The sequence below is a fragment of the Lissotriton helveticus genome, chromosome 8 (genome assembly GCF_964261635.1).
Source record: "Lissotriton helveticus chromosome 8, aLisHel1.1, whole genome shotgun sequence".
In the NCBI taxonomy this organism is placed as follows: Eukaryota; Metazoa; Chordata; class Amphibia; order Caudata; family Salamandridae; genus Lissotriton; species Lissotriton helveticus.
The window spans coordinates 212686864-212708789 of record NC_136069.1 but is presented as its reverse complement, the minus strand read 5'-3'; the positions used below and the strand labels follow the sequence as shown (position 1 = coordinate 212708789).

General features: G+C 49.2%; 1 protein-coding gene across 1 annotated transcript in view; it reads left to right on the top strand.

Annotated features, from left to right (window-relative positions):
• IFNGR2 (interferon gamma receptor 2) overlaps positions 1–21926 on the top strand; it is an 87383-nt gene that overhangs the window by 52781 nt on the left and 12676 nt on the right. The window contains exon 5 of the mRNA XM_078656952.1: positions 1242–1401. Coding sequence (XP_078513078.1) covers positions 1242–1401 — 160 coding nt within the window. The remainder of the gene's footprint in view (positions 1–1241; positions 1402–21926) is intronic.

The window sequence follows — 21926 nt, the reverse complement described above, 5'->3', positions numbered from 1 at the left end:
TCCCTCAGCCCCACCCTCTTCAGCATCTACATGGTCCCCCTTGCAATCATCATCCGAAACCACAGGCTCAACATAGTTTCTTAAGATGATAATACCCAGCTCATTCTCTCCCTCACCAAGGAACTCAACATCACCAGGCACAACTTCCAAGAAGAGATGTCAGCCATCGCAACCTGGATGAAGAACAGTTGCCTGAAACTCAACTCAGCGAAAACATAAGTCCTCATCCATGGCCCCACTTCCTCAGTTTGGGACGACACCTGGTTGCCCCCCCCCCCCCCCCCCTTCCTTCGGAAACCCACCCACCATGACGGACCATGCATGTAACTTCAGCATCATACTAGACTCAGATAAACGCTGTATCCTCGGTCTGCTTCAACACCCTCCGCATATTTAAAAAAAAATCAAATTGATTCCCTCCGAATCCAGAAAGACAGTCACGCACACCCTTATCACCATCAGACTGGACTACGGCAACGTCCTCCACGCCGTAATCCACAAAAAACTCCTCTTCAAACTCTAGACCGCCCAGAACGCCGCAGCCAGACTGATCCTTGACATTCCACGGCACAACCACATCACCCAACACCTCCGCGATCTCCACTGGCTCCCCGTCGAAAGAAGAATAACATTCAAGCTGCTCATGCACACATACAAGACTCTCCACATCGGATCAGAATACCTCAACAACCGTCTCCCCTTCCACGCCCCCAAGAGAAACCTCCAATCAGCTGACCTCTCCTTGGCCACCGTACCACGTTTCTACAGGACCAGAGCGGGTAGAATAGCCAGGACCTGCACCGACCTCCGCCTTCCCCTCTGGCAAAGCCCTACACTGCTCCAGTTTAGGAAGGACCTCAAGATTGGCTCTTCGGATAACCTCCGCGGAGCTGCCCCCGCACCTTGAGACCCTAACAAGTGAGTAGCTGCGCTCTACAAACCCCTGATTGATTGATTGCCAGTTGATTAAGTACCTTTTGCCATTTGGACAGGGCTTACCTTATGGAAAGATTTGTTAAACACAATACATTTACTAAATGGTGCATTACAATGCTTGCAATGATTAACCGCCATGCAAATCCGGTCTATTCTGTTTTTACTATAGGGAAAAGTGTAAGCATGTAATAAAATTCATACTCCAATTTTTTGAATGTTACTAGTTTTGTACTCCCTCAAAGGCTCTAAACTGTGATTTTACCAATGTGTATTTTTCATTGTATTGCAAATTTGTTTTAAAACAGGATAAAGCATGCATTGAAACAAAGAAAACTGTCCACACGCTTTCAGATGTAGAGGCTTGGACTGAATACTGTGTTGAGGTGATACCAAGGTATAATACCTCCAGAGGAAAGAGAAGAGGGAAGATCAGTGATGTGGTGTGCACAGAAATTGAAGCCACAGGTAGGTTTTGGGTGCTGGAGATTTGCTTAATTAATTGAACCCTAAAACAATGTCTTCAAATCAAAAAACTGAAACGGACATCAGAAACCATGAACATTAGGAGGACAATAACCAGAACACAATGAGTACCACAAATACAAATGTCTGTGTTCCGTTACCATACCTTGGGCAGGCAGCGAGAAGGAGTAAAGACTGGAAAGCTAAGAAGGAGTTTAACAGGCCAGATTTTTTTGTTTCCCCCCCTCTTCTTCCAATTCTGAGATGATGGATGGAGAGTGTGTGTGTGTAGAGAAAGAGGAAAGTGCAAATACCTATCTGACGTTATTATGACTTTGTAGGGCCGGTACTCACCGGTACAGAGTACCGGCACTCCCCCGTCCCCCCCCCCTCCCCTTCCCCCCCAAGAGTACCAGCACTTCTCCGTTACCAAATGGAGTACCGGTACTCACTGTCACACATAGTCAAGGTAGAGCAACGTGTGACCTCACCCGCCAGGAAGCTGTGCGGCATGAAGAAAGAAAAGCTCTTTAAAAAGCACATTTTGCGGGGGCGTGGCTAGCAGCCGAAAATGGCGGCAGCATAAAGGACAGGCTCCGTGGTTGAGGCGGCCTCTCCTACGATCCGACACACGATCCGCTACATTTTTCCATCCCTGCAGGAGGGAACCAGAGCCCAGGACCGGGCGGTGCAAGCGGCGGCCAGCGGCGTGAAAATTCGACGCCTGAGAACCGAATGCTGACGGAGCTACGGAGTGGCCCACACGGCGCGATCAAGCCGGGGACTGTCCTACTAGCCCTGCCCAGCAGGAAGTGAAGCTGCTCCGGGAGTCCCGCACCGGGTAGTTCCCGCCAAGTGTCCGTGCATTGGGGAGTGCGCCGGGACTCGGAGTGTGCACCGGCCGAACCGGACTCAGCCCGCGATCGGAAGTGCGGAGGCAGCGCCTGGCCAACATTTCCCCTCTCCTCGGCGACCAGATCGTGACCTGCAGGCCGCCGTGGAGAGTGAGAGTACTGAGGTGAGCCGCCATTTCGTGGGGAGCGGAAGACACTGCTACCAGGGCCCAGCCTGCTCACTGATTACAAGCACCGCGCCCGGACTCAAGGGAGGCAGCAATTGCGGGCGGCGGCTGCTAGTGACACTGATTTACAAGCTGTGTGCACCCAGGGCGGAAAAGGACCACGCTTGGTCTACTTGATTGGGGTAGACATCGGAAGGTTGAGGCCACCGCCCGCACTATATTGTGACCCCCACCGGTGGAACTGGCATCACGGGGCGCGTGGCGCTAAGGGTGTCAGAGGACAATCTCACGTACATTGTATGGGACTGCGCCAACTCCACGAAGCAGCGGGCGGCTGCCTCTAACGGGGCCTGTGCTACATCTCCGGCGCTGGACCCACATGGTAACGACGGGGCGCTGCCAACGCCGCTAAGCGCCAGACTGATTCTCAGAGGAGCTGTAACCAGGGCGCAGCACATCCTGACATTCGGGACGCGGAGAGGAGGAGCCGCACGCAGCATGGCTGCATCCCACAGGTGGGCCTGACCGCTCGTTTCCGGGGCACTCCCTGGCCACCACAAGCAACGGGGGGACGTCTGACACCCCTACACAGCGCTGGGCTAGGGCACTCACTGACATTCGGTCCCTGGGCTGGAACTGGCAGGCGGCACATCTCATAGGCCCAGAGAGCAGGGGACAACCAACATTACTGAGCAGGTCTCCTCCTACAGACCTTGCCCGGCATAACGGGGCGGCGCAGCGGCACGGTCATCTCCTCGCGGGCGATCCAGGGTGGGTACGAAGCCTCCTGCCCGACCACTGACACAGGCAGAGACGTCAGCGAACAAAATCAACCGCAGGAGGGGTGGACGCGGTCCTCCGTCGCTGAAGTGCCCGAAGAACGCCGGTATGGCGGGGAAGGGCCTGAAGAGTGGCACCACGCAGACCCGAATAGACCGATATGCCTGCGACAAGCCTGCTGGGTCCCCGACGACCGGGAAAGAGACAGCTGGCAAATCCGTGGACGCACCAGGGAGCAAGAAGGCAACACTGGAAGATGTGATGCAGGCACTGGCACATCTGCAAACGACGGTGGGATCGATTTCGACCGACATTACGTTGATCAGAGCTGACTTCCATAAAATGACGGAAAAGGTCAACGCCATGGAAGTGGTAACAAAATCTCTAGTGGAGGATGTGTCTGAACTTCAATTGGCGGTGGAGAAGTTGGCAACAGACAATAAGGTACTGCGTGGGAAGCTCGACGAGCAGGAAGGGCGCTCTAGACGGAATAACATCCGCATAATTGGTGTACCAGAGTCGGAGGGCATGAGAGCCATGGACTTATACGTAGAAAACCTGATCACAAATGAACTGAAACCGAAAGGACTGTCCACATTCTTTTCAGTGGAGAGGGCGCACCGCGTGCCGGGAGGCCAACCGAAACCGGGAGCGGCCCCACGGCCCATTGTTGCCCGACTATTCAACTTCAGGGATAGGGATGCCACTCTGCAAGCTGCCCGAACATCCCCCCCTGTTAGGATCCAGAACTCCAATGTAGCTTTCTTCCCTGATTATACGGCTGAGGTCGCACGCAGGAGACGAACATTTTTTGAGGGGAAAAAGGAACTCGGAGCGAGAGAGATCCCGTATTCCATGCTCTTCCCGGCCAGGTTGCGGGTAGTTGCAGAAAATAAAACCTGGTTCTTTGACACCTCAGAATCCGCGCAGGACTGGCTGGAGGGGTGGAGAACGAACGCCCACCCTCGGCGATCTCACCGGCACCAGAAGGGTCGTGCCGCCGGACGTCACCCGGAATCCCAAGCATCAAGGGGGGGGGGGGGATGGACGATGGCTCACCCTTGAGAGAAGATGTGGGCGAAGAGGACAACGAAGAGCAATGACTTCCAGGTTTAACTTCTATTGGATTTACTGTGCCGCACGCCTAAGGCTCGCCACTGGACACTGGGCGATGGGCCTCCGGGGAGAAGACTGAGGGGCCGCTGACTTCGGAGAGTCCTTCACCCCGGCGCGCAAGTACACTGGTTGGGGATTGGGGCATGCACTCTGCTAAGTTGGGGAGGCGGGCAGGTTTGAGTCCGTGTAGCAGGGGGGCAGGGAGGGGGGCAGTTATGGGAAGGGGGAAGTTTATTTTTTGGGATCATTTGGTCCTAAAGGTTAAAGGTTCGACTCAAAACAACACAATGCAATACGACATTATCACTGCACAGCGTCACAAGACACACAACAGAACACGCGAGTGTAAATCTCTTGGCGTTACGTCTGTCTCACCTCTGGTCGGACGCACGGCCCCACGCAAGAGGCGGTGGGCCCGCCCCCGGGTGGGGTTCGCCCACGGAATAAGGAATAGACTGAATCCAAAGGTACTAGGTCGGCCTCGCCACAAGCCACTGCCATGGCCAGGTTAGATCGAGTCACCCCGATAGCCCCGTTACAAATTATGTCATGGAACGTTAGGGGACTGGGCGATAAGATTAAAAGAGGTCTGGTTTTTCAGGGAATTAAGAGAGTGGGTCCCGCCCTGGTCCTTTTACAGGAGACACATCTGGTGGGTGCTACTACACAGGCGATGGATAGACGGGGCTACCACATGGTTGCGCACGCGGAATTCACCTCAGGTTCGTGTGGCACAGGCATACTCGTACGAAAATCTTCCCACTACATAATACAATCCACCAAGATAGACTATCAGGGCCGATTCGCGGCGGTACATGGCCAATGGGAGGGCAGGCCGTTGTCTGTGGTCTCGGTTTACATCCCGCCGGCACTACATGCCGTGGCCCTGCCAGACCTCGGCAAGTTCCTCCTAGAACTCCCGGAAGGGGATTTAATCATTGGGGGAGATTTTAACGCAGTACTAAATAACACTCGTGATAGATTTCCTGTACGAACACATGTAGATGGCCCCAACAAACTCAACGGATTCCTGGAAGCACAAGGGTTGGTGGATATATGGCGCCTACTGCACCCAGAACAACTACAATACACCTACTACTCAGCTACACACAATAGCCTGTCCAGGATTGATTACTTCCTCACACTAGGGAACGGTCGCCTTACCATAGACTAAGCACAGATAAAGCCACGGGGTGTTTCAGATCATTCGCCGATTACTTTAACACTGTCCAGTTTCGAAATGACTCGTAAGAGGATTTACCCGATCTATCCGGGGTATCTTAAAATTCCATCCATTCGTAAAGACCTACAGAAAGCAACCCGACATTATTTTGAGGAGAATCACTCCTCGGTGGAATCACCTTCAGTGCTTTGGGAAGCATACAAAGCAGTGTTCAGGGGACAAGCCATAGCAGTGATAGCACACCACAAGAGAACACGGGGGAGGGAAGCTTTAGAGCTGGAAATGGAACTCGACAAAGCCAACACTGCCCATATGGCAGACCCGTCGGACGCTACATTACATTCCCTACAGATACGTCCGCGCCTCCTTGATGACCATATGAGGCGACTGACTATGGCAGATATCGCGGCCACCAAACACAGAGTATATGATATTGGGGATAAAGCTAGTAAGCTCTTGGCATGGCTGGATAGGAAGCAGGGGGGCAACGGGAACATACTACAAATTACAGACACGCATGGGAGGGTACATACACGGCCGGAAGAAATCGTGAACGCACTGGCCGACCACTTCAGCGAGGTATACACCCCGGCGGTGGCTGTGACAGAGGAAGAGGCTCGGGCTGCCCTCGGTCATGTGTCCCTGCCAACGTTGACGGAGGAAGCGGCGAAGGATCTTGATTCCGGCTTAACGACTGACGAAATTCAATTGGCTATTAATGCAATCCATTCGGGCAAGGCTCTGGGCCAGTACGGGGTGCCCATTGAATGGTTCAAAACAATGTCGGAATCCCTGAGTGAACCCCTTCTACAGATGTATGTGGAAAGTAGGGAGAAAGGCACACTGCCCCCGGACCAACAGATGGCGACCATAGTGGCCATTCCGAAGCCGGGCAAACTGCCTAACGAGTGTACGTCCTATAGGCCTATCTCACTACTGAACCCTGAAGCGAAAGTTCTGGCGAAACTATTGGCAAACAGGCTTATGCCGTACTTGGACCAGTTGATCCACCCAGACCAATCTGGCTTTATGCCACATAGAAGTACGGCCTTGAATCTTCGTAGAGTGCAGGGAGTGTTGGCGAGAACCCCATTGTTGACGGAACCGGCAGCGATACTATCATTGGATGCCAAAATGGCATTCGACATGGTGGAGTGGAGCTACCTCTTTGCAGTACTTACCCTCATGGGGTTCGGACCCAATTTTATCTCTTGGATCCGATTACTGTACAAGGACCCAGTGGCGCGAGTAGTAGCAAATGGTCACATATCACGTGACATACAATTGGCACGGGGGACCAGGCAGGGATGCCCACTCTTGCCCATCCTCTTTGCATTGGTTTTAGAACCTCTGGCAATCACTATTCGGAACACGCCGCAGTTGAGGGGGATTAAATGGGATCATAGCTGGGAGGATAGATGGCCTTATACGCTGACGATATGTTGATCTACCTCACGGATCTGGGCAGCAGTATCCCAAACCTCCTATCAATATGCAACTCACATGGGCGGGTGTCTGGTTACACTATTAATTGGTCGAAATCGACAATTTATGAGCTTACGGGTCCACTCCCGACCCTTCCGGGATCCTGCACACTGGAAGTGGCTACCACGTCCTTCAAGTACCTAGGAATATATGTCACCCGAGATGCTACAGAGTTCTCTAATCGTAATCTGCAACCCCCCCTCATTAGACTACGTAATGACGTACAGCACTGGCAGGGACTTCCACTGACGCTGTTGGGCAGAGCGGCATTGTTCAAAATGATGGCGCTGCCACGTTTTCTATACGTGCTCGAAAATACCCCGACTTTAATACCTTCCAGTTACTTTCAGAAAGTAACTGCGCTGATATCGGGTCTGCTATGGGGGAATCGGCCAGCCAGAATTGCACACGCGAAACTTAACAGGAGCTGGTACGACGGTGGCATCGCATTACCTAATATGCAGCTGTACTACTGGGCGGCACAGCTTAAGATTCTCAACAAATGGGTCCACGCCCCACAGGATGACCCGGCGTTTAAGGCAGACAGGGCCCAACTGGACACTAGCAGCTTGTTAGCGCCACTGTATCATAAGGGTATTGCGGCGAAATTGATAGGACCCACCAAACATACAGTACAGTTGTGGTATAAGGCGCAATCGACACTACATTGGGACGGGATCATCACAAAACTCACACCGCTGTGGGACACTAAGGCATTAGGACACTTGAGGCGTACTAAGGGCTTCACCCAGTGGGACAACATTGGGATATCAACTGTGGGAGACATGTGGTCTAGTGAGGGGGTGGTCCCATTCGCCTCCCTTCAGCAGCAGTATGAGTTGGGAAACACAGAACTGTTTAGATACATACAAATTAGGCATGCCCTTCTGGCAGTGATCCCGCCAGGCACCACACCTCCGGAGTCCTCACCGCTGGAAGACCGTCTGCTTACAGACGGTTTGCAGGAGGGTGCGACTTCCCTAACGTACCGTAAACTGCTCAATAATCTACCTGACCCACTAGGAAAGCTAAAAGATAAATGGGTGGAGGACGTCGAGGATTTTGACGAATCTGACTGGAACGCAGCTCTTGCATCCCCTCGTGAGGCAGGCATATCAGCTAGGTTCCGCCTGGTACAACTGAAAATCCTGCACAGGATTTACTACACGAGAACGACTCTACACAAATTGCAGAGGGCGGATCATCCTTATTGTCTTAGGGGGTGCGGTGAAGAAGGCACTTTCATACATACACTTTGGAGCTGCGCAAGCCTCGTGGGGTATTGGCAGCGAGTACTCCGTACCATCGCACAAACATTAGAAACCACACTAACACTAGACCCACGTGTGTGCCTGTTGAATGTCTGGGGGCCTACTGATTTAAACATATTATGGTAGGCTGTGGACCACGATAGGTTTCATGACGGCCAAACGGGACATTGCACAAAAATGGGGGACGGCGGAGCTCCCCACATTGGCGCAATGGAGCAGGAATATGGCCACACTCATGATAACAGAGAGGGCGGTATACAAGGTGAGAGCCAACCCGCGCAAGTGGAATGGGATCTGGCAGCTTTGGAACTCCTACAGAGGGGACATCTGTGAGCCACTGCCGGAGGATGATAGCGATAGTTCTGAGGATGAGTCAGAAATTGTCTGATTGTTACGGAGTATTGAATGAGGCATGCACAAGGGCCATACGCCTTATATGACACAGGAAGAACAGATGGGAGGGGTTGGGCAGAAGGGGAGGTGGGGTCAAGTGAGGCTTGCAGATGCGATACCCAACGGGGTTGAGCTGATACCGAGAAGCAGGAGAAATATTGTGTCTGTTAATACTGAGTCAAGTACTAAGTTCTTTTTCTTTTTGTTTTACATAAAATATAAAATGCAAGTGGTTACAATGCCCATATACTAATTGTTTTTGGAGCTCCAACAATTTTCTGATCCGTAGAATGCAAACGGCCGGAGAAGGCCTACACGATTGTGTATATACCAAACATATGGAACCCTTTAAGCCGGCCTCAGGGTTGTAGGCGCACATATGTAATGTTGTTGGAAATGTCAATAAAGTCTTGCAATTTAAAAAAAAAAAAGAAAAAAGCACATTTTGCTCTGGCTTTCCCTTTCTTCTTTGCTAGCACAGCAGGAAGGGAAACAGCCATAAAATTCGACCGACAAGCAAGAAGCAGGTTTCCCACCAGTGCCAGTCCAATTGTGGACCAGTAACAAGGAATCTTCTGCCACTCCTTAGGTGAGTGTCCTCTGCACAGCCCCAATCTCCTCGTGCCTAAAAAAATGTATGTGTCCGTGTGCACTAAGCGGATGCAGCGCTTCACCGCTTTACCCTACCTTCCAGGCTTCCACTGGGGGACATTGAGGTTATTTGAGCCACCAAGGGTAAGGAAAGCGAGGGCATACATCCTATGGAAAAAATACAGAGAGGATAGCACAGCAGCTGGCGGGTGAAAAAGGGGACAACTGAGGAGAGCTTGCAGAAGTGAAGGGGTAGAAGCACAGTCAGCTGAAGAAATCGAGGGGTTATCTGAAGAAGAAGAAAGGGGCAAGCAAATGATATTAGAGAATATACTGCGGGCGCGGGGCAGTGGGTTTAAAATAAAGCACCTGATGGATGAGATGAGGATCATCTGATGAGAGTCTGGGGTGGGTTGGTGTCCCAAGAAAGAGCCAAGGCTTTCAAGAATGACACAGGTCGGTGGAAGGGGCCTGTTGAGTGAGGACAGAGCGACAGCTTCAGTGGCAGAGACTGGTATTTTAAGTGGGGGAGGGGTATCCTAGAAAAGCAAGCGAAGGAATTTGATGAGATGAACGAGGGGACATTTAAGATGAAAGGTGGCTTGACCCCCTGAAAAAAAGAGAAAATGTAAGGAGACACATGGGGCATCGGAGGGGACATGTAGCTAGTAAGTAAGGGCTAGGGACATCAGAGGGTAGAGATAGGCGAGTATCTCGTCATCCAAATAAGTGGTATCTAAAGCGGCTAAATAGAAAAATAATTTAGAGGGGAGGGTGGTATTTGTAAGTCGTGTTTTTTTAATCTTTATCAGCTAATATAAAGTTTACCATAATGTGACTCCTTTTTTTTGTAACAAAGTTAAACAATGAAAGGCCCAACAATCAATCATAAGAATTCAGATTGCATACTTGGAGAAAGAATGGATTTATCAAAATACTTAAACACAGTATAGACCTTACTGGGGCACACTGAAAGGGAAAAAAAATGTGCTTGGAGTTGAAAATGCGCATTTACCAGAAAACACTGAATGTAGCTAACAATATAAGCATTCAAACACGACTAAGACATGACGTCCCATGGCTTGGTGAATGTTTCTCATTCATTTCTATGATGTTAGATCATACTTTGAATTGCTTCTAGAATGCTTGTGTCTGATATCAAGCATTTCAAGAAACGATGCCTATTCCAGATTGCCAAGTATGCTTTTTTGCTGTCATACACATGCTCAGTCACAGTTTTTGGTATTTCTTTGTTCTTTATACCCGATAAGTGCTTCTCTCCAAACAAAAGCCCTTCAACACCCCATCAGGGGTAACAAGCGCTAAATAAATGCAAACCTTTTTCCCTCTTCTATCCCTCTGTTATCCTTCTGAATCCAAATAACTGACTATCTATCCACCACTCCAATTACTTTCACATTTTCACTATACTTATTCAACACTAATCCTTCTTGGGTTCCGGAGTAGTGTGCTACTCGCCGAAAAAGCGATTTGATGCCTCGTCACAGGTAGTAAGTGCTATATAAATGTAATTTCTATACAATACCTTCAGTGTGGGTGGATTTGGGCAACTTCTACAAGCCCATGATGGGAAGTGTTACAGTGGTTAAGGTGCTTTCATGGGTGTCTGAATATTGTTAAGGAGGCTAATGGGCAGAGAGTTGCCTCCATTCAGGTGGCTGAGGACCAGGGCTTCGACTGACACTGACATCTGGAAGGAAGGATGTCTGGAGGCAGAGCTCTTACCATACTGGGACAGGCCTATATCCAGTTACCTGCCACAGATGCAGAAATGACTAGATTCCCCAAATGCTGAATGTTACTGACATCCTACAATAATGACAAATGGGGAAATTCAGTTTTTATTTCTGCATATCAAAGACTGTCTGCCGTGGGGTAGGGACACTTACAGCCAGCCCGTCATCTCATTTTATAGCAAATTGATGCAAATTCACATAACTTTCTGGGGAAAATAACTGCAGTTTTCAGCTAAATTTACTAAAAACATCTATTTTAGGTGTGGTTTATCTTTCATGTGCTGCCTTCTTCTGGATGCACACCCAACACTCGAGCTTCGGAGTTCTGCATCCACAGAGTCCTACTACTACTGTGTTGTGACAAAAGTATAAATGAAAATGGATTTCCATCCATGTAAAATTTGTGAATTGGCAAAGTAAATGTCCAGTATTTGTAAATGTCAAGTATTTGTAAAGCGCAAACAATTACCCAAAGGTGTCAAGGCGCTGGTGGCCGTCAGGAAGATTGAGCGAGCTATTGCCCAGAGTCACATGTTACTGGGCAGAACCGTGATCCCCAGCGTCAGTCGCCCTGGATGCTGCGCCACACCTCTTCCAGGGTGGTACACACACTACTGTAAATAATGTCCCAAGAATGTAGTTGTCATTTCAGATGTGGCCAGAGAGCTAGACCTCTCCGGCCAGGCAGGGAGCTTAAGAACCACCCACACCGCGACAGCCCAGGACACATATCCCCGCACTGGAAGGAGGGAGCAGGCCGAGAAGTCAAAAGAAGGAAGGATCATGGTTAGCTGGGGAATCGCATGTATGTCTTTCCAGGACAATGCTGTGGAGGCATTTATAAGTGTGCGGCTGTGAGCAGTACAGAGATATGAACCAGAAGTGCCAAATGTCTGCCTCTGCCAATGCCCCTCCCAATTTCCACTACAGCAGCTTAGAAATCTGTGGGGTTCCAATGCTCTATGAGGTGCACTAGACTGGTCGTCACCAGTTGACCCAACAGCTGGCTGTATCTGATATTCATAAAAAAAAGTGAGCCACACAGTACGAGTGGGAGCACCAAAGAACCAAAAGCACCCAAGGGAGGAAGCCAAGCCTTGGACTTCAGGAGAAGGAGCAGGCCTAAGGGAAGCTTTGAGCATCAAACAAACGTGGGTACAGGGTGCCTCCCATATCAGAAACGGTGGCTACAGCAGGCCTGCTGACCACCATCATCAGTGACACTGTGCTCATATGTGCATGGTTATATGTGCCTTAGCCTTGTTAAGATCCTGCTATATGCAGTTGCTGGCTTGGTCAATTAAACTACAATATCATTCTGTAGCTGAGCTTCCAAGATATATGTGATGTGTGTGAAGGCTCGTCTGGGATGGTGAGATTGTGGTATGAATGGTGGTGTCTCTCTCTACCTGGGGATGATATTATTATTTGTCTTGTATATCATGATTTATCAATTTTTCTATTGAAATATGTGCATTTCTATTTGGAATAAATTGTGTATTGTTGCTTAATGTATGTTGTAAAAAATCTTTACCTAAAAAAAGACCAAGATTATAAAAACATTTATGATAAAAGAAATGAATTAAAAGAATATATTTTTGCTAATTGATTGTGTTTTTGAAACTTTCTTGGTGCTCACACTTTGTAATTGAATTAATGTTATTGTAATAAGATCGTAGGTCGCGAGGGATACTTTCCTCTTCATGGTTATATGTGCCTCCATCCCTTTACTAGCCCCTCAGAATTTTGGACTAGGTTTTGCTGGGTGGCACTGTATCTGAAAGTGAATGAAAGGGTGAAATATTATTGCTCAGTTGTGAGACCCCAGACAACTTTCTTCTTCCAGGATCACTAGCATGACAACTGATGGCTTCCGTCCACCCGATGCGGGTCAGAGTTGCATTTTAGGATGTCGTTTTTTTTCCTTTAATTAATTTTCAGTAAAACAAGTCTCTGCACCTTTTAATGTTTTGTTTAATATACAGGTGCCTCTGACAAAAAGGGAAACCTGATAGTTACCTTACAATAGTCTGTCAACTAGTACAACTTAATAAATGCAAGGGCATCAACAATAAATTGCAGAGGGAAGCAATTTGTCATCATTCGCAACCGAAAAAAAATCTTGGGCCCTTCAAATGTTTTTCAATAGACCTACCCTTAGTCCCGCCTCTAGCCCCGCCTCCTTGCCACGCCCCCAGCTTGATCTAATGAGTACCTGCACTTTTTTCCCCCCATTTAAAGCACTGGTGAAAAGGTCTCATATTATGTTGCCGGTCATTTATTTACCTGCACAATTAACAATTATGCCTAACATGTGAATCATGATACATGTCATGGCTGGACGTGTTGTCTCTTTTCATGCCCTTGAGATGTTTTTGTTTGGGTGAACCTTAATAACTTGTATTGCCTATTTGACTGCACGTTTTTAACTTGTGATATCTGAGACTGTAGTTGGTGTGTGTTTGTGATGAGTTGGTCTGATGCCATGTTTTGGGATATTTAAGTTCTCCAGTATTGGGGTGTCTTTCATAGATTCACATGCCTGAATCATTCCCCGTCGTCGGAGAGGGAGTCTCACGGTATATAAAAAAGCAATAAATATGCCCATAATAACCAAAAAACCTTGGTAACAAGAAACCAGGAAGTAAAGTAGGCCAAAGCTACCAAGAAAAAAGTTCCACATGTATGACTATCATAGTCATTATGCATAGCCCAAACTGCAGCCAGTCAGGCGACAGCACCCACCAGAATGTTTTCCTCAGAGGCTCAGGCTCTCAGATTTTCTACCGCACGTCGTGTGAAGGGAGTCTCCCATAGCTCTGCTCAGTTCTTCTCAACTTCTTCAGGATTTCCTACTTTCAGGATGTCTTCCTCTAAGAAATCATTATTCAGGCCTTGTGAATCTTGTGGTAAATTCCAGCTTTTCTCAGAAGATCTCAACAAGAAATGCATCTACTGCCTGTATCCGGATCATCAAGTGAAGGACTGCAAGATATGCAGGACCTTCCCTCAAAAGACCCTCCGGGATATAGAGGACGCTTACTTCTGTGGCTACAGAAGCTTAAGGACCAGGACAATCCAGTTTCTGAGGTAGGAAGTATTGCCTCTGGGTCATCTGTGGCCTCTGGGAATAGAGCTGCTGAGGAGGTTTTATCTTCTCCTGGGGCCAAGGTTGTGAGGAAACAACAACCCTCTAAGGGTTCAGAGAAGCCTACCACTTCTAAGGCTACTCCTCCTGTCAAGAGCAAACCTTTGCCTTCCACGCCCCCGAGAAGATCAGTAAAAATTTTGCATCCAAAATCAACTTCTCAATAGATTCTTCCTCAGACGAAGACCCCGTCGTCGTCTACGTCGTCGAGGACACCTTTGTCGAAGATTCCCGTCGACGCAACTTCTACATCGACTGTGACTTTTTCCTCACCTAAGCCTCACATGATTGTCTGCTTCATCCCCGTCGACGCTGGTCTACGTCTCAGTGAAACCCATATCGTTGACGAAGGAGACTGCATCTATTCCTAATGTCGGCGCACTGTCGACGACCAAGACGAAGAAGATCTCGTCGACAACGGCTTTGTCGACGGCGGCTTCGTAGACGGCGGCCTCGTAGACGGCCACTTCATCATCGTCGATGACTTCCTCGTCGTCGAGAACTACATCGTCGACGACCAAATCGTCAACGAAGACCTCCTCGTCGTCAAAGGCAACTTCGTCGACTGCCACTTCCTCGTCGGCGTTATCACCTTTAGTGACTATTCCATCGTCGACGGGCCCGTCAACGACTCTCCTGTCGACACAAAAAATTTCATCTTGTATTGAACTACAAGTCTGGTCACCGTCTACGGCTTTGTCATCTACGCAGTCTACGACAAAACCTCCGTTGTTACAGAGACGTGGTTCGGCGCTTGAACCCTTATCTCCATTACGTCTCTCTCCACATAAGGTACCTCTTTAAATTGTTGGATTCAGAAGAAAGTGAGGAGGATTCTGATGTGGATGATAGGTTTAGGACAGCTGCAAGTCCTTCGGAGCTGCTCATAAAGTATCAGAAAGATGATCAGGATGACCAACCTTCGCCTGAACATGTGACTTCCCCTACTACTAGTATCCCTACAGCTCAGATAGCTTTATTGAATAATCTTCAGCATATGCTAGACTATTATTACCGATGTTTCCCGCCATCTGAATCAGCGGATTCCGTTCCTCCTACACCAGTGGCTCAAGCTTCCACGTCAGAATTCCGGTCTCCTAGACCTCCTTCGCCAGTGGTTTCGCATCATTCGGCAGAAGCACACTCATCGGATGATGAAGATAGAGAGGAAGGTGAGGTAGATGAGAGATCTCTATTGTCGGAGTGGGATGAATACCACATCCAAACACCATCTCCCTCAACTCCGGATCCTGCTGATTCACCTCCAGTGGATATTGGAGGCTTTCACCTCCTTATGGAAAGAGCAACCCAACGTTTCATCATCCCTATGGAAACTAAGAAGGAAGAATGCTTCCTCTATGGTTATAAGGACCAGCCAAGGAGACAAGTGCGGGGGATTCCCATTTTAGATTTTATATGGAAGGAGGGATTGAAGGTGATGTCAAATCCGGCGTCTATTCCTCCAGTCTTGCCATGACTGGACAAGAAATATAAAGCACCTGGCAAGTCTCCAGCATGTCTCATAGGACACCCAAAGGCGGATTCCGTGATCATGCAGGCTGCTCAAAGACGGGCTAGAAATCAATTTTCTCTGATCACAGCCCCACCTGACAGGGACGGCAGGCGGTTCGATTCGATTGGGAAACGAGTCTCCACTATGGCAGCAACAACAGTCCGTGCGGCCAATTCATTAGCCTTTCTGGGTCGGTACGACTGACCAATGTGGTCTGATATTTCACCATACATAGGCATGCTACCAGAGCCGTCAAAATCTGATGCTCTGAAAATACTACAAGAGGGAGAATGGATCTCGCCAGAAATTATTGATTCGGCAGTGGATGTTGCTTCCACAGGTTTGAGGCAGCTGGCGGGGGCTGCTGTTCTACGTCGACAAGGCTGATTAAAGGCTACTTTGTTTCTTCAGGAAGTACAGGCTAAGATACTTGACATACATTTCGACGGAGAGGCCTTGTTTGGCCCCCATGTAGAAGAAGCCTTACAGATCATCAAAAAGGACACCGAAACAGCCAGATCTCTTGGCACCTTACAGTTTCGTAAGCCGCCCTTTTGGGGTGCGAAAGGAGGAAACTATGGTCCACAATCTTCCTACAGGTCATATCAAGGAAATCCGCGCTACCAGTCGCAATGTTACCAATCATATGGCCCACGCAACACATCCTATTCTCGGAATAAAAAGAAACCTTCCTACCGCGGAAAGGATTCCAACAAAAGACAGTGTATCATCTCCTGCCACCGCTACTGCCGCAGTCCAATGTAAAAGTTGGAGGCAGAATCTCAAGATTTTATTCAAACTGGTCGTCAATAACATCGGACAAGTGGGACCGAGACATTGTAGCCAGGGGCCATGCTCTAGAATTCGAAAAGTTTCCTCCAAATTTCCCTCCAAAATGCCCACCTCCAGCTCATCTCAAAGAGTTGTTTTCCCAGATACATTTGATGTTACAAAAAGGAGCGATCGAAAAAGTCCCTCAATTGCCGAGAGGAACAGGATTCTATTCACGGTTCTTCCTAATAAAGAAGAAATCCGCGGAATGGCGTCCAATTCTAGATCTCCGTTCCCTCAACAAGTATCTAAAGAAATTGTCATTTTGAATGTTATTGCTTCAAGAAATACTTCATCTTCTGTCGTCAGGGGATCACATGGCCACCCTGGACCTTCAAGATGCATACTTTCACATTCCCATTTTGCCCCATCACAGAAAGTTCCTGCGTTTCAGAGTGGCTTGCAGGGACTTCCATTTAAAGGTCCTTCCCTTTTGGACTGAGATCGGCACCCAGAGTGTTTACGAAGGTCCTAGCTCCAGTAGCAGCGCACCTCTGTCTGGAGGGGATTCAAATATTTCCTTACCTGGACGATTGCCTTATTAAGGCGAGTTCTTTCTCAGACACAAACACCCATGTCCAAAGATGTCTGTCTCTGTTCCAATCGCTGGGTCTCTCCATCAACCTCGGCAAATCACATCTTGTTCCTTCGCAAAGGCAAATGTTCTTAGGAGTGACTTTGGACACGCAACTAGTTCAAGCTTTCGTATCGGACGAAAGAGAAGAAAGAATCCACACGCTGGCTCACATGTTGCGATCAAAAAAGTCAGTTTCAGTCTGACAGTTCAAGTCCTTTCTGAGAATGCTCTCTTCTTGCATCCCGTTGATACCAAATTGCCGCCTCAGAATAAGGCCCCTTCAAGAGGAGCTCAACCTGCAATGGTTACAAGTCTCGGGTTCATTCGAAGATCTCATTCAAATCACTCCTCGGGTGTGGGAGGCATTTCTCTGGTGGGCTCAAGAAAGAAATGCGAAGAAGGGGTGTGCGTTCCTTCAAGAAACTCCAAATTTCACTATCACCACAGACGCATCCTTCGAGGGTTGGGGAGCACATCTTCAAGGGCTAAAGGTCAGAGGAAAATGGAGCCCTCAACAAAGAAAGTGGCGCATCAATCTACTAGAACTAAGAGCCAGCTTCTTAGCCCTCAAATCGTTTCGTACAATCATTCTAGGAGCCACAGTATTGGTTCGCACAGACAATACTACAAGTATGTATTACTTGAACAAACAGAAAGGAACGAGATCGGCTCTTCTGGCTCAAGAAGCCCAAGAAATCTGGGCTTGGGCGATACGGCACAAGATCAATCTCTTGGCAGTTCACGTGCCGGGAGTTTCAAATGTTCTAGCGGATACCCTCAGCAGGTCAACGGTGTCCACCCACGAATGGGAACTGCATCAGCCGACGGTGGATCGAGTCTTCCAACAGTGGGGTCATCCCGATCTGAACCTCTTTGCGACCAAGAAAAACAGCAAATGTCTATTCTTTGCAAGCTGGCTTCCCCACAAAGATTCTCAGGGGAATGTGTTTTCGATGAACTGGTCTCAAATGTATGCTAACTCCTTTCCTCCGATACCGTTGGTTCCCAGAGTTCTCCGGAAGATGAAGAAAGAACCTTGTTATCTAATTGTCATCGCTCCCAGATGGCCTCGCCAATTCTAGTTCACCGAACTTCCCCTCCTATCAGAGTGCGATCTAATTCAGTTTCGACCAGTACCGAATCTCCTGTCCATTCAGAACGGTCAGATTTGCTATCCGGATCCTGCTTCTCTGAAATTAGCTGCATGGTGCCTGAGCACCTTGAATTTGCTCATCTAAATATTCTTGCGGATTGCAAGAAAGTTCTGGCTAACGCGCGAGCGCCTGCCGCAATAAATGGAAAAGATTCTGCATGTGGTGTCAATCTGCTGGGGTCACCCGATTCACGCAACACCGGAACAGATATTACCTTTTTCCTTGCACTTAGCGAGATCAGGCCTCTCTCATGCTACGTTAAAAGTCTTTCTGGCGGGGGAGGAGCCTAGCTCGCGGCCCTGATGGTCGCCCTTTAGCTCGGCTCGCGCAGCCCTCCATCCTGACTGCCTATCCTGTCTTTTATCCTGTCCCGGGACGGCACACCTTTGGGGAATTGGAAACATTACGGCTTGTTGGTACTTACCATCTGACCCCGGGGTCCCGACGTGCAGTGGCTCCGGAGTTCTGGCCTCCGTGAGATCGGGGCCTCTGCGAGACTTGGACCGGGACCTGGCCGGTGGGATCCGACGGCTCTCGGCCCCGCCCGAGAGCGAGAACCAGTGTTGGGAGCCGATGCGCGACGATCCCGGCGATCCTGACCCGGACCTTCCCTGGTGGTCGCGCGGCCGACGTGGGTGAGAAGCCCCAGGACCTGATTCTGAGAGGGGGTCCCCCCGCCGCTGCTTTGTCCGGCGGGCCTGGTCCTCGGGGCCCGGACTCCGCTTGTTTGGGGCACCGGTGCTGGTGCGGGCGGAGACCCGTTTGGGGCGGACATCCTTTTGGCATCGGAGCCGCCCTTGCTGGGACCCCCGGCGCTTGTAAAGTCCTACATTTGAGAACTGTTATTTCCGGGGGTCCTCGTGGGCGGCGATTGGGCTGATTCACGAAATGGCGGCCGGCCCTCTGGACCGAGAGTCACTCTGTGGCGGCGGGCCCGAGTTCCCTGATTGTGTGGGGATCGGATCTGGTGGGCGTGAGCCGACGGTCAGAGGTATCCTGGAAGCCCTCAGATCCCTGCACGCTTCCCTCGCCCTGGGCGTCTCGGTGGGTCCGCCACGATCCGCCGCCATTTTGGGCGGCCGCTTCTTCTTCTTGTCGCCTTCTGTTTTCGATGCCTCCATTGCCTCACCTCCCTCGATTGACCTGAGTGTCTCCACCACTGATCAAAGATCGTGTAGTGTACTGGTGACTTTGGGGCGCCCTGCTTTTCAAGGTTCGGACCCCGGGGACTCGGATGCTGTACTGCGACCCTGTCCGACATTGTTGCCTGGAATTATGGACGGATTTCCTCCTGCGCCTGCCTCGATGACTTTGCCTGTGTTAAAAATTGGGACCACCTCGCCCGCTCCAGTGGCGCAACTGAACTCCTGTTTCTCATGGCTCGTGCTTCATTTGTTGATGCATCGATACTTTCAATTTGGACTACTGCTCACTTGTCGATCTATCTACCCCCCACGTAACTATGCTAGTCACCATTCCACTCGATTATATGCTGACTTCATATTTAGTATGTGGTTGTACATTGCCATGTGGTGGGTGGGGTTTGTCGCTCGGAAGGGCTGGGGGTGAAATGTACGACTTCTGCTTGATTCCCGGTGTGCGATTTCGTTGCACGATTGTCTCTGATCGTAGAGGGGTGGGAGGTCCCCTTCTCCTAATATTTTGTGGCGTGTGATGGGGTGTCGTCCTGGTCTGTTTTTGATTGTACTTGTCGGGTTGGGCGGAGGGCTGCGGCCTACCGTTTGTAATATATTTATTCTGCTCCTCCCTCCTGTTTTCTTTCTCCGCCTTTGTGGCCTTTTTGTCTCGTGTTTCTTTCTTCTTGCTATATTTCGGGTTCTGGTTTAGGGCGACAGGCACGCTGTTTGAAGGGTAGGCCGTAGCCTTCTACCGGGGTGCAGGGTGGGACGGGTGGGTTGGGTTCTATTTTTTGTTTGTCTTCTGGTTCTATGGCCCTTTTGTATCTCTTTTTCGTGAGGCCGCGTCTGTCCCGACCTCCTGTGGTGTGTTTCGGGTGGGGGTATGGCATTGTTACTCCTCCTGCTACATTTCGGCTGTCCTTCCATCCGATTGCCATGCCCCACTTGGACCGCTAATCCTTTTGTCTCCTGTCCTCCCACCACGGGGAGCCGTGTCGGCGTGTCTTTTACCTTCCTTTTTTCATATTTCCTTATCCCCTTTTATTGTTTGGTTTTTCTTCCCTCCATTTTCCTTTCTCTTCCTCTTCCCCCCCTACCTAGTCCCCCTTCCCTTTTTCCTTCCTGCCTCCCAGAGGGTACTGTGACGGGCGGGTTTTCATGCATTGTCTTCCGATCCCTCTGTTCTGGCTTGGTAGTGTCCCGGGTGGTGGGCATGTCACGAGGATAATGCTCAGGGGCTGACTGTATCTCACATATCCTGATTTCTTGACTGCATTGTGTTGTCCCCCTGATATTTTGCCCCATGCCCCCTTCTTACTGTTGAGGTTGATTACGGGATGTCGGTTGCCTCCATATTGCAGGTGTGCCTGTCATATGTCCTCTCCCCTTATTGTAAAATTAAGCCTTATTTACTCCTGTTTTTTGGCCCTTTAGTTTCTGTATTTTTTCTCCCCTATTGCGATTGTACGGCCTCTGCTTTGTATTGATTGAATATGTACTATTTGCCTGATGACTCCTGACTGTTTTATACACTGCGGCCGGCCGGCTTGGTTGTGGGCCTCGATTTGTCTTCTTTTGATATCAATCAAGGTTTTTAAAAAAAAAAAAAAAAAAAAAAAGTCTTTCTGGCGACCATTTCAAGGTTCCGACAGGATGGGTTCAATTCTCTTTATTCATCGAGAATAATGCAACCGTTTTTTAAAGGACTGTTCCGAATGTTTCCTCCTGTACGTCGTCCACCTTCATCCTGGCATCTTAATGTGGTATTAGCGCAGCTCATGCGACACCCATTTGAACCAATTCATAGAGTGGATTTTAAATTTCTATTTTGCAAGGTTTTTTCTGTTGCTAGCATTGACTTCATCAAGAAGAGTCAGTGACATTCAAGCTTTCACCGTCAATTCACCTTTCTTGCAATTCACGTCCAATTCTGTGGTGCTGCGTACAAATCCTAAATTTATGCCTAAGGTGCATTCGGATTTTCACCTGAACGAACCAGTCATCTTGAAAACATTTTTTCCTAACCTGCAATCCCCTGTGGAGAGGGCATTGCATATCCTTGACATCAGAAGATGTCTTAAGTTCTATTTGCAAAGGACCTCTACCATTCGTAAATCCGATCAATTGTTTGTTGCCTACGGAAAAATAAGGCAAGGACAAGCGGTGTCTAAACAGACCATAGCTAGATGGATTTCTGCCGCTATTGACTTTTGCCAGCTGGAAGACCTTTGCAGACAACTCAGAGAGCACACTCTACGAGGGCGGTTTCTTCATCGACTGCTCTCTTCGCTGGTGTTCCTCTTCAGCAAATCTGCAGAGCAGCAACTTGGTCCAGCAGACATACTTTCACCAAGCATTACTGTTTGGAAGCTGCCAGTGATGCTGATACTTCAGTGGGACAAGCGGTTCTCCGCAATCTTTTCAGATCAGGTGAGCCTCTGTTTCCCCCCTCCTCTGTACTGCTTCTCAGACGCTTATTATCTTACCTATATTGAGTACATGCTCATGTGATTGCAAATGTTCATATGTCTATGCATGTTAGCATTTCTGTTATATATTTGCAAATGCC